This window comes from Lagopus leucura, unplaced genomic scaffold, assembly GCF_019238085.1.
Source record: "Lagopus leucura isolate 7727_CA_CO unplaced genomic scaffold, USGS_WTPT01 Super-Scaffold_100001, whole genome shotgun sequence".
Taxonomy (NCBI): Eukaryota; Metazoa; Chordata; class Aves; order Galliformes; family Phasianidae; genus Lagopus; species Lagopus leucura.
The window spans coordinates 87673992-87687792 of NW_024962262.1; the positions used below are offsets into that span (position 1 = coordinate 87673992).

General features: G+C 40.3%; 1 protein-coding gene across 7 annotated transcripts in view; it reads left to right on the forward strand.

Annotated features, from left to right (window-relative positions):
• The window catches only part of GABRR3 (gamma-aminobutyric acid type A receptor subunit rho3), a 51434-nt gene that overhangs the window by 11681 nt on the left and 25952 nt on the right, over positions 1–13801 (forward strand). For 2 of the 7 annotated variants that reach the window (XM_042866529.1, XM_042866530.1), the window contains 2 exons: positions 9671–9724; positions 10730–11235. In XM_042866529.1, coding sequence (XP_042722463.1) covers positions 11108–11235 — 128 coding nt within the window. In that variant the 5' untranslated portion in view covers positions 9671–9724; positions 10730–11107. Of the gene's footprint in view, positions 1–9446; positions 9581–9670; positions 9725–10729; positions 11236–13801 lie in introns of those variants that run through there. The other 5 variants (XM_042866528.1, XM_042866527.1, XM_042866533.1 and 2 more) reach the window with 5 other exon arrangements.

Consider the following 13801-nt stretch of genomic DNA (forward strand, 5'->3'; position numbering starts at 1 on the left):
CATTCCATTCCATTCCATTCCATTCCATTCCATTCCATTCCATTCCAAATTTAAAAACAAAACGGATTTTCTAATTAACTTCCAGCAAAGTCTTCTCCTTTTTGAGAAAGAAGTCTTTTCTGTATTTGAATAAAAATAAGAGCATCTTTCTGTAACTCTTAAACACCGCTGGAGGCATAACATGAGATAGAAGTAGAAATATAATTAATTTCTGTCTAGGTACTGGATGGAGGCAAATAAATACCCACAATGTGTGTTGACTTTAACTGTGAGCTTATTTAAGACAGGAAGCAAGATCAGGGAAATCGGTTTCCCCTTCTCAAACCATTCTAACTACTGGCCAACAATTTCTGCATGGTCTTTGGTCCATGAGATGCTATCCCAGGAGTTTCAGCAGCAAGGATGTGGTGACAGCCCAACCACAGTGGTAAGGAGCTTGATGGCAGCTAATTTCTACTTCTTTGCCTATACAGATGTCTCTACCAGAGCTGTCAGATTGCTCCTGGTAACCACCTTTGCTGACAGCTCATGAAGCTCTGTGTTTCAGAATCTGCAGTATCAAAGTACCTTCAGGCTGTCAGTCTGTAAGCTGCTAGAAGACCTACAGATGAGTGGACTGCAAGTTTCATAGGCCCATACATAATGACACTGAGGAAATAATGTGCTGCAGGCAGCACTATGCTTAGCTCTGCCTGTCTGCTTCAATTTTAGCTCTTTAATTTCCTGCGGCTGCAAATCATGATGAGAGGCTGTGCTGTGATTTAAAGATTCTGCCTTATACTACATGTGTTTTTGAACTGAGACCGTCATTTTTTTGCACCCATCCTTAGGATCTTTATCTGCTGCTCCTTGATTCTCTTTAGAAATCGTCCTTTACTAAGAAAGTCATTTTCATTAAGAAAAAAAAAAATCATATATTCAAGGGCGTGTGAGGACCTGACAAAGATCACTTGCTGTCTTCTAATCCAATGAATGTTGAGAACTGCTGTGTTTTATCTCTAAGATGTGGTACTTAAAAAAAAAAAAAAAAAAAAAAGGGAACTGGGTTAGGCTTGCCATGTTTAATCACACTGGGCATATATGCAGGCAGCTGTTTAGATGAGCTGTGTTTGCATTTGCCTTTATCTTATCGTGTGCTGTTCTGTCAACTGAGCTTTTTAAAATGGAAAGTGGAATCTTACATTCATGGTGAAAGGGAAGCTGGTGACCAAAACCTTTGATACTTTTCAAGTATTTTAAAGTCTTTTCCCCACTAGAAATGATAAAATGGATATTTTGTGATTCCTTGTTTTTCCTCTGGGATTTTTACAAGAATAATTACTCTAACTTCAGTTTATATATGCATATATAGATAATGTTTTTACACTCAATGAGCAGCATGCAGATGATTCACGAGCTTTTACTTCAATGTGATTGTTGCTGCATCCTGACCTATACTTTCCATTTGAATTCTAATTGTTGGCTATATTAAGGTAGGATTCAGTCCTTCCTTTCGTGTAAGATTTTAGAAGGATTTTCCAATGTAACAAAAACACATCATTTTCAGTGATGACAATGCAAATAACAACATTCTTATGTAAATTTTTAATATATTTGGGAGTGTGTATTAGTATATTTGCTGACACTTACAGCCTCTAATTGACTAGCTGTTCTGAGCAAGAAAAGATGATAAAAGTAAAAGGTTCTATAAAAACACATGAAAATATGCATCCCTATGAGAAAACTTAAGGCAAGGAGGATTTTCCAAGTGTAAAAAGAAACGTGAATTGTTGCCAATCAGCGTTAAGCTTCATGATTTCTTTTTACTTCAGTTTGTATAGCTGCACTTTCAGTCTGATTCTGAATGACTAGGCACAGTCTTTCTAAATCCTACATTTTCCTCCTGTGGATATGGTGTGGTATCAGAGCATTGCTTATCTGCTGTTTAACAAGGAAAATTATTCAGCAGTAATGATAGATCTGTCTACCTTGCTCCTGCAGGAGCAGTTATATTGATATTAATATATAATTTTACATGGGTTTCGTACAGGTTGGAATTAAGATCTTCTGTGATCAGGGTGTTGACATGGAAGGGGTGGAAACTACACAACAAGAAGTGGATATTCAAGCTTTCAACTATAAATACGATGAAAAATACAAAGTATTTTTTGCTCATTTAATGCTGTAGTACAGAAAATAGCTTTTCAAATAGCTTTACTTACAAAACGCTGGAAACGCTGCAGGCAGCAGAAAGCAGAGGATTTTATAATTGTCTCTCTGTTGCACTGAATCATGACATGCTGGACTCTGTATCTTCTACACAATTTTTTTATTTTTATTTTTGCTATTGCTGAGCTCCTTGATATGCAGCCTGAAAAAGGAAGAGGTAAAAGAAGCCTTGTGAAAAGCAGAAAGGAGAGAAATAGATTTTCAGTAAAAAAATCAGAATCTATTTATTTTTCCTTAACATTCCACAAAATATAATTTCACAGCCCTAGGCTCTTTACCCCTCATTCAGTTCTCTCTTGCAGTGGGAAGAGACTCATGATGCAACAACAGATGCTGCCATACCGATTTTTGGGGTGATTAAAAAATAATTATAATGAAGGCAATCCCTCAGTAACACCATTGGTGGGAGAAATCCATACAGACATCATCAGATCACACAGGTGTGGCATATTTGGGAAAAGTCTGTGGGGCTGGGAGCTGCGGTGTGCTGATAGAGGGTGCAACACTGGAAGCCTGGGTGTGATCAGAGTTCCTGCACTGCGGCTCAGCGATGCCTCCTGCTTTGGGAGGGTCACACTCTTCAGAGTGAGTTACACAGTTATATGCATTTATAGCAGCTGCACGTTGCACTTCATGTGCTGAGTGAAGCTCCTTTGCTACAGAAAGGAAAAAAGAAAAAAAAAAAACTTCAGAAATACTGGAGAGAATTCTACAAGTCTTGCACGCTCTGTTCCTGAGCCTGTGAAACCCAATACTTGCTACAGGTTTTAATCAACTCAGTGTTTATTCAGAAAGAGACATAAATCCACTGTCACTAAAAATTGACCTAATACTTGACATGGACTCGGAGTTGAGTCTCAGTTATCTTACACTTCTGGAAATCTCTCACGTACGAGTCGGCACGTACATTACCCCATCCACACAATATTAACTATACTCCTGCCATCACAGGGTGCCAAATTATCTCTGCATTTCCCAAGCATAATCTGTTCTTCTCTTCCTATTCTTCAAGTCTGCACACCACAGACTGACTCCCACAGCTATATCTAACAAATTTATCACTTTTCTCTCTGTGGCATTTTCCTGAACATGGATATAGAATACAGTGTAATGTAATACGTGGCAGAACCACATTCCCTGTAAAATAAAAGTATGTTTCTTGTTACTGGAAAAGCTTTTAAATGTGACCACTCAAGACTAAGAAAACAGAAGGCAAGTAAACAGTAGCTCACGACTGCTATTTAAAATCAACTGTCTTCAAGTCATCCTGAATTTTTGTGCTTGACAACTTTTGAAGTCTGGGAGCAAAATGCCTATGACATTGTTCCCCAAATTATTTCCACATCAGCTAACCTGTGGTGTTTATTTCCACAATTTATTTTGACACTCCTGGTAAAATTGGTGACAAATGTAGGCTATATGCTGAGGTTGTAAAAATGCCTTTTGCTAAAGGGATCAGATTAAAATTGAGAAAAGAATGTGAGATGTAAGAAGCCTATTTGCCTTCTTGCCATTCATCATGCCACCTGCATCAGGTCACAGCAGTCAGCACTGATGACTTGCCACCTCACGTCACCTTGCAGGGGCTATATGATAGTAGAGAGCACTATCTGTGGTGAGGTATACAATAGGGCCCAATAGCTCAAACCAGTTTCTGTACTGAAGCCTATGTCCCCCTATGGGCCATGCAGATTACAAGGAGACCTCCTGCTGAGCAATCACAAGGGAATGAAAACAAAACAAAAAAACTATGCAGAGAAAGCACCAAAGAATGATAATAAAAACTGCGGTCAATGGCAGGCTCAAGGCAGGTATGAAGAGGTGTTTATCCTCACACTGGGCAGCTCTGCTGTGAAGCTCCCTGCAGCAGGTGGTGGATGCCAGTGCTCCACACAGTCTTTGCAGGCAGGAATTTCTGGAAGGAGAGTATCACTTCTGAGCAGGCTCCTTCTGTATCTTGTCACTACCTAAAGTATTCTTAACCTACATCAGGTAATTATGTAGTAATTTTTTTAATAGTAATAGTTTTTTTTTTTTCTAGTAAAAGTAATAGGTTTTTTTTTTTTATTTTTATTTTTTTTTTTTTATTTTTTTAACTAATGTATTTAGTAAAAGGGCCTACAGAATCTCCTGTATGAGGAAAGGCTGATAGACCTGGAACTCTTCAGTCTGGAGAGGCTGAGAGAGGATCTCCTCACTGTTCATTACTATTTAAAGGATGGCAGTCAAGTGGATGGGGCCAGGCCCTGTTTGGTGGGATGCAATGGAAGAACAAGGGACAGTGGGCACAGACTGGAACACAGGAAGCTCCATACAATCACGAGGAAGAACTTCTTCACTGTGAGAGTGACAGAGCCCTGGTACAGGCTGCGCAGAGAGGTGGTGCAGTCTCCTCCTCTGGAGATATTCAAGACCCACCTGGATGCTTTCCTGTGCAACCTGCTGTAGGGAGCTGCTTCAGCAGGGGGTTGGACTGGATGATCTCCAGAGGTCCCCCACAGTTCGGTGATTCTGTAATTTCTTCAACTTTTCCTGGTGTTCTTACTTCCCACTGCTCTGACTGAAGCCCATCTTTATGAAGCTGCTACCTTTACTTAAATTCTGATCATCATTTGTACAGTGCAACATAGTAGGGTCTAGCAAAGTTTGTACATCCTGCAAATTTCCAGCTCCATCTGCCTGCTAGGCTTTGCCTCAAGCCGTCCCCTGGATGAGGGCCGTCTTCCTCAGGACTGCTGAAAGCCGCACTGGCTATCTATTCTCGCCCCCACCCCTCTCATTTTTAATGTCTTCCTCCACCCGTTGTGCTGGTGGATGGCTGTGGAAGCACGGCGAGCCGCGTAGAAGGGGCTCCCTGCCCCCGGCCGCGAAGCCTCAGGGCCCCACTGTCTCAAGGGGGCTGAGGGGAAAGGTGGGAAGAAGCCTCCTTGGCCGCCGCCTCACACCTGCGGGCGGAAGACAGGAGGTGAGCGAGTCAGTGCGGGCAGCGCTGCCACCTCGCGGCCTTTGGGAGCAGCCGTTCCCGCGCAGCCGCCATCTCGGTGCTGCGCGTGGCGTGGCGCTGGCAGCCCGAGGGCGCTTCCGTGGAGCCAGACCTTAGAAAAATCTAAATTTGGTGAGTTAAATTTGGCCGCCCGCTTTGAAACGAGCACCTGCTTTGTGATCTGAGCATCTGTTTCTCTGGGAGTTACCAACGGGAAAAGAAAGGCTGGAAAACAGAGTTGTGCCTGATGGCTTCCGAAGCTCTTTTGTGTCCAACAGTGATCAGACTTTAATCGATAAATAAATCTGTCTCTGTTTTGGCTGCAAAAATGAGAAAAGTTTGCAGTGCTGAAGCTGAGAGGCACATATTTTCCACTGTTCAACGTGCTTTTATCTCTCCTCATGTTCACAAGTGACAGCAAGGGGAATTAAGCGGAGATGCAATGTATTTTATAAACTGATTCCCATCTGAGATATGGTTAACTCCTGGGCAACAAATCAGGTGTGTTCTGAGATCCCGCTGTAGAAGTGCTTAGTGAACTTCAGGCTGGCAGCAAGAAGAGGGCAAATGCAGTTGCTGCCTTGTATTGTTGCAGTCTGTGGAGAAAGATGAGCTAAACAAGCTTCAGATAGCAATTAGGATCTAACTGTGAAGTACCTCTGAGACATGCTGGTATTTGCCAAACTGCCATGGAATAAAGAAAGAAAACAGTTGCATGCAGTAGATACTGCTTTTCGTATTGAAGCACCATATTCAGGCTGTACAGATGGCAAACTAGTTTATTCCTATTTTCTGTGAGTTACTCGGCCTTACGGGCTCCCTCTTGACCTTCCTTTATTTGTAAAAGATGCTGAGAATTTTAAAGAGATGTGTTCTGCAGGCATAAATAAGCACTCTCAAAACTCTTGCTGAGAGCAGGTGGGCATGAATGCAGGAGAACTATAGCTGTATGCAGCACCTGTGATTAACGTGGAGCTGTGCAAAGGCAAAACAGTTGCATTAATGCCTTGTTTTCTGCCGTTGAACCAGTGAGTTTGTAAGTGTATATCCAGGGTGAATGTGGCTGCTTGTTTCTTCTCCTTCAAGACACACACTGTTCCTTAACAAGAGTCAATAAAACTGATAATTTTACTTTCAGAATTGCTGCTGTAAAAGCTCAGTAAAGAGATTTGGGGACTAAATTAATTAATTGATTGGTCTGTTGGGGGCAGAATGGCAAAAAAGAAAGAATTCTCTATTTAGAAACTGAAAAATTAGAGTGCAAAGAGTCAGAGAAATATAGGCAATTGTTTAGCTGTCCTTTACTTTTTAATGAGCTGCACTTTCTCTTGATGAGCCATGACAGCTGAATGTTCACTCATGAGAAGAAAAAGCAGAGTGCTGAAGTTACACTTGATGTGCAGGATTTTATCTTTCACCAGAATTTTTGCGTATACGCTAGCTTTGTATGTTTCTCGGAATACTTTCTTATTTTAAGATGTGTTGGCCATTCAGATGCCAATGAAGCCAACTGGAAGCCAAACATTTTGTTGTATTTCTCTCAGTTATTTCTGAGTTAATGTCATTTCCAATTGCAATTCTAGAGTTTAAATTGCAGATTTGAGGTTTAGTTCTGCTATTAATGCAAACATTTGGGGAGCTGGAATAGTGCCTGCAGGTCTGTGGGTAGACAAGTGGTCAGAACAGAAAATTCTTGCGTAAACATGCTTAAGACTGTATGTTTAACATCCTAAAGTAGCTTTGAGATGAGCCAGACTTTGCAGAGTGTCAGAACTGAGACCAGATCCCCGGGCTCAATCTGGATCTGGATGATATGTGTGTGTAGACTGTCTCTGGTGATTGTGCATTTACAGATAGGCTTACTTCACCATAGGCTGTGCCTGATGCCGGGAATACTCTGTGTGATGATATGAGAATTTCATAGACAGTGGAATACTGAAACGTATGAGACAGTATGCTTGGAATCATAATTTCACAAGAAATTTGAACTTGTGATGCTAGAATTTTACATAAAAAAGGAAAAGGAAAGCAAGCCAGCAAGTTGCAGTGCACTGCAAGGATGGAGGGCAGGGCAGGGTTTGAGCAGTAGCTGGTAGTTCTGTGTAAGCTAGTTGTAAATCCGTGGAGTTTAACTGTGCAAAAGTCTTGTACCGGTTTTGAGATGGGATGTGGGTTTTGCTGCATTTGTGGATTTCTTGTTCTTGTTTTTTTTTCCCGTTTTGGTCCTTTGCAGTCCTTCAGTATGCAGTTTATTACCTCAGACTCAGGACAGTGATGAATGTGCATTTGCCACCCTACCAAAATACTTCGTAAAGAACAGGATCGTAAGAGCTGTGTATCACTGCAAATGTTAAGTGAAGTGCTTCATCCATTCTGGGCTCTGTAAGGTGGATTCGTAATGCTCAGGCTCTACTGTTCTCTCACTTCATCTTGTTAAGAACTGAGAATGGGCACCTTATTCTCACAAGTTGGTGCATCATCTGTATTGATATAAGCAGTGTTCTTAATTCTGACTCTTGCATATCTGCAGGGGACCACAGTATGAATGGTAAGTGCTATGCACTGGGCCTGTTACCATAGAAAAACAGAATGCTGCCTATTCTTGTTCTGCAGTACTGCATTCAAACTCTCACACTGACAGCTCTGGTAACCTGCTTTATATATTTTGCCGGTTGTTTGTGATATCCTTCGTCCCTTCTGCTTTTTAAATGTGTATTAGAAACCCACACCTTTCAAGAAACTCCTAAGAATACATTGTCCTTGTATTTCATTCTCTTACTAGGAGAATCAAAAATGCATTCCAGGTTCTACATTGTATTTCTTCTATGCCTTGTGCAGCTAATTTGCAGGATTTGAGTGCTGACATGCTATGTTGTTTCTGTTCCTATTGTTTAGAATGGACTTCAGATGTGCTTAGATTTCCTGGAAAATACAGGCCCTTGAAATGTCTCTACCTCCCTGGTGTTTTTTCTGCTCATGTTTTGGTAATAGCTGTTGCCAATTTGCTCTGCTTTGTATTCTCCAGAGGACGGTGGTCTCTAGTTCCAGACTGAAATTACCTGAAACTGCATATAATTTTGCTTATTAAAAGGAGGCACATCATTTTTCAATATGTGGTAGTGTACTTACCTTCATTTCCTTCACTTGGTTGTTTGGAAGCTGTTCTAATGAACTTAAGCACTGTTACCACGTAGTGGATTTGTCCTCAAAAGATAAACATTGCAAGCATTTCATATGCTATAGAGAAGGGATAATTTTAAAGAAATATTGCAGTAGTAGCAAGGAGGCAATGTTCTAACAATGAGCTGATAAGAAATTGTCCAAAATAAGCAAAGTCTATTGTCCTTATTCTTCTGCAAAGCAGCATCCTTTTGGAGTTGGTTACTGGTAAATGCATAAGAGAGTAACTTGTTTTCTTAATGGTAATTTATAATGATATAACCTGCTCTGTGTAGTGCTCTCTTGCCCAGAGAAAATGAAAACAATTCTAGTATGAAAAAATCCTGTTGCTGTGAGTGACATCTAGTTGCTCTTACTGTTATTACACATCCATTAATGGAAGGAAGCATTCACCCTTTCACTTTGCAGGAGCCTCTCCTGAGGGCTTGATGCGTGGGGGCTAGACAGAATTAATTTCTGGAAATATCTCTGTTTTGGAAATCCTCCATGGAACTTTTTGTCTCCTTCCTCCATCATGCTTAGTGAGGATAATAGCTACCAGTTTCAGATGGAGGTGATGTTAAACTCTACAATAGGACTTTTCCCAGAGTCTCTGGAAGCAATGTGGATGATTATTACTTCCAGGGAAGACAGCACATACATATTGTTAGTCCTTTGTAGTTGAGGTAAATGGTTGGCAAAGAATTAATACTGAAGAGTGTGCAGAACATGCCACAACACCTTTGCGACACAAGTTGCAGTGCAGTTAGTTTTTTTTAATCTGGTTTGCTACTGTAGCTGCTACTGTAATGCCTGTGATTGGGCAGGGGAAGCTGAGGACTCAAGGCTCTTGGATGTTTTCTCTTAGGTGAATTCATCAGATACTCTGATACTTAGATATATGTAGGCTGGATGAGACTGGACAGCTTAACCAGATAGGCTTGGAAACAAGTATTGTTTCCAAGTGTTTTCTCTACCTGGAATGAATTCTCATTAGAGTTATTATTGAATTTTCCTTTTCCCCCTAGACAACAGTACAAATGAATAGAGCCTGTTAAAGGTGTTATATATTTTGGCATATGTTTACCTTCTCCAGAAAATCTACCCTGGAGATCCACTAAGAGCTGTTGGAAACACTATCTGGCTAACCCCACGTCAGGCTACAAATAATCTTCTCTGGGATTGCTGAGCAAGAAAGGACTGCAACATGAACAGTGAAGAGTGCGAGGGGTAATAGTGTTGGAGACCTTTAATCTAATCAAACACTGTTCAGTTTTTGTACTGATTGGGAAGGAAAATTTTCTTTCTTTTTCTTTCTAGTCACAGGAAGATAGCTCTTCAACTCCACATGGAAAATTCATCAGGAATTAGCAGGTAATCTCCTCCTGGAAATAATTGCATCTGATGATGGTTATTTCTTGGGCCAAATAGATTTAGTTGAGACTCACAGGGGACTTGTAAGTAGGCAGATGCCTACATCACAAAATGATTATCCTGTTATGCTTTGATGTTAACAGTCTCAGCAGATAAAGTAGTGGGTGGGTTTTTTATTTCCCTGTTTGTTTGTCTGACTCAGGAAGAAGCCTGCTGAAAGGAGACCTGCATTACTTCTACCTCTTTTAGATGGGGGTTAGGGATTTCCACCTCTCTAATTTTCAGTCTCTTCTCTCTCACTTACTAGGTGAAGAACAATAAACATACGCTGACAGTTTTGGTATTTACTGAACTTAGTCTTAAAAGGATATATTGGCTTTGTCAGCTAAGAAGGTGCATTAGCTATTGCCCAGTTCTAAATCCACAGGAGATCTTATCACCCTTAATTGGAGAAATAGGCACCTGAAATTAATGCCTAAGCAGCATTTTATTAATAAAATGTTTTGCAATTCAATTTGCCACTGAACGGACAGAGCAGGCTAAATGAAATTAAGATAACATTAGGGGTGGTGTAGGGATATTTAGGCATGCACGCACTTTATACGTTTAGGATAAATTAAATAGCTGCAGAGCTTAGTGGGGAAAAAAAAAAAAAAAAAAGATTGTCAGTATTTCCCAGTGTTAATCAGGAGTATTGAAATATTGAAATGAGACTTCACATGTAAGTTGGACTTTTTTCATAACATTATCCATTCTGTACTTAGAGACAAATTGCTTTATACTACAGATCACAGAATCAGAAATGATGTTAATGGTTGGGAGGACAATGCAATGTAGCCAGTTAATGAACGAGCTTGATCTTTACAGAAAATTATTTTGAGCAGATACACACATACATAGAAAGAAAGATTAATTTAGAGACCTTTGTCATTAAAGCAGATTTTTGTATGGTTTTGTGTGGGATTTAAGGGGGATTAAATGTTTGACATCACTTTGCCTGCACAGGCTATGTTGAAGAGGTTACTGAGCGGGTGATGGAGAATTCAAATATGCTCCTGTGCTGAAAGAGTGGAAGCAATGGATCAGACTGCAGCCCGGCAAAACAAAGTGCTGTATTTACTACATTTCTAAAAGTAAGGTGCTTCTGATTTGACAGCAGATGCTGCAGGGATGTAGAGCTTAAGGAATTTTTATGTTTTGCCAAAAGATGAGGGGAACTCAGCGAGGGCATCAGAACTGGGATGCCACTGTTTTCTTTCTTCAGTAATGCCTTTCTTCGCGTGTATCCTTTGTATGATATGCTGTTTCTAAACAGTAAAAACACTAAAAATAAAAAGTCAGCAAGGTGGATTGGCTGATCAGGTGCATTTATCTTTGGAAGAGATGGTCCTGGTCATTAAGCTTCTGTTCTTTACCTGCCTGTGGCCGACAGCAGTGCTACACAGCTCCCAAGGTCAGCATCACCATCTTCACCATCGGCAACAATTCTCATTCTTAAGAAAGCATAACAGGTAAGCAACATGTTCTCTCTGTCTGTGTTCATCTGATAAACCTTATGCTGTCTGTCAGCAGTCTTTCAACGCATCCTGTCTGTTTATTGCCCTGTTTTGCCAGTTTCTGAATTCATACTACACATATTGCATGGATAGGGTGCTCCCAAAAGAGAAATGGTAAACTATTAATTATCAGAGGTTTTTCATAACTAGGCATCTCGTACTGTGATTTCCTGTACATTTCGTATGATTGTGCACATGCCCACACACAGCTCCTTGAAATTGTGTGATATCAGAATACTGCTGTGATACACTGAGTATTTTAACTCTCTCACTCCCATTACAAGTAGAAATGCCTTCCAAAGTTTGATGCCAATGTTATAAAATGACTGCCATTAACTAAACAGCAGAGTAACTACACTATCGAGATAATGAAGACAATCTTACAGTAGTAAATGAGATGAATTGTACTTTATGTTTATTGATGACACAATGTGCTCCCTTTCTGGAACATGCCTATGCTTTTAGGTACAATTCTCCTTTTGGAAAGGAGATTGTATCCATTCTTAGTCTTTCCAGTCAAGTAAGTGATTTAAAAGAAATAATGATACAAACCTTTCCACATTAAATGTTCTGTGCAAAGTGTTTGTGCTTTTTCCTATAACCACAGTTTCGTATTTTAGATGTGGGGCCTCTCATAGCATGTAAACAGACCACTGAGTACCAGTGATAATCCAGCGAAGTCTGTCTTTATAGAGACGTTGGAGGCACTGTAATAAGTAGCCCTATTTAAGGAAGGAGAAATGATGGAATTGTTGCATTTTTCCATGTCCTTGACCCCCTATTAAAATAGGGGAACTGGTAGTTTGTTCATAATAATCACCTATTGAGGAAAAATAAGTTGGGCTCATCTAGTGTGGGTGAGCAATTTTTAAAATTACATACTTTATAACAGGCATACAGCTGTTTACATTCTGTATCTCTCTGCATGTGATAATCCAGCAGTGATATACCTTTGAGTCCTCACAGATCTTGTTAAACTCATGGTTAAGCAATGTGGGGCAAGAGAACATATCCCAGTGACACAATGCAAGTGCCTGCAGATGCTATATAGCTCGGTATTTCTGGATTGTGGATTTTCTCAAGGTCATAGGTTCAAGTTTGGTCTAAGCCAAATGCTCGAGAGAAGAACACCTACTGGCAGACTATTTCAAACACTAATAGTTTTGGAGTGAATGTGAGTGTGCAATTATTTGCTGTAATAAAACAAAATAAACAGAACTAGACCTAATATCAAGATGAAGTCTAATCTGGGACTTTATTAGTCTCACGAAGCAGTTAAGAATCAAATTGGAACAGAATAAAATATCTTACCGTCACTGTAGGACTAAAGGTGTGTTTTAAGCTTACCAATACATTTTTGTCAGTGGTAAAAGGGAAACATATGCTACTGTTATTTGCATGCATCCTGTTCTGCAGTAGCTGAGAGGAGCTGCTTCATCTCTGGCATACTAATTTAGAAAGGAGGAGAGAAGCCTGATGGGAGGAGACAGCAAATGTGACATCCTGCTGGTCACTGCTGACCTCTTGCCACAAGACAACAGGTCAAGAACAGGAACAATACTAGCATGTTATCCCCTCCATCTTCACAGACCTTTACAGTACCTACAAATGGATTCACAGAACAGTCCTGTGAGACAAGCAGAAGAAGGATGTTAACAGAATAGAAGCAAGGGGGAATGCCAGCACTACATCCTCAGATAATGCTGAGTGGGGTATCAGTTTTCTTTGTGTGAGGCAAAGGTTTGGCCTTCTGTACCTTTTGCTAGGCCCTTGAGATTTAAAATTTGGAATTGGGAAGAAGATGAGCCATAGAAGATGCCAGAGCTTAACAGCTGCAAATCAGCTTTTCTGTGGAATGGATCCAAACACATTTAATTTCTTTTTGTTTGATTCTTTCTCTGATTCTGATTCTAAAGACAGCATTATCTTCCAGTGCGTTGCAACACGGTCTGACTTTCCGCCAGCCTCTTTTTCTTTCTGGGGAAAAACCTTTCAGCCATCACCAGAGTTATTAGGGACACAGCTGACAGATGGCCTTGGTTAAATGGGTGGCCTTTTAGAAAGAATCCCATGTGAAAATGTTACTTAACCTACAAGTTCCACTGGTTTAATAGAGTAACCCAATTCTCCCTCCAAAGCTATTTGTCTGCATTCTCTTGTAAAGAAGATTTTAAAGCATTAACCAAAAGTACACGAGAAAGAGATTATTTTCATGGTCCATTTCCTAAAGCAAAGAACAAAACATTTGACTGTCCAAATATTAGGCTTTTCGACCGTACGTATTGCTGATGTCACTGAACACTTGGAAATGCAGAGAGGAGAGGAGAGGGAGAGAGAGAAAAAACTGTGCAGTTTTGATGCCTACATTTATCTGAGTTTCAAAAATGTGACAAATGAGTTAAAAGTTTCTGAGGTTACATTGCTATGTAATTCCACTAACTCTCCTGGGAATAAGTTCTGTAATTCTACCTTTCAGTTGGTAGTAGCTGCAGTACCTGAGGAACAAACCATTGTGAAGAAC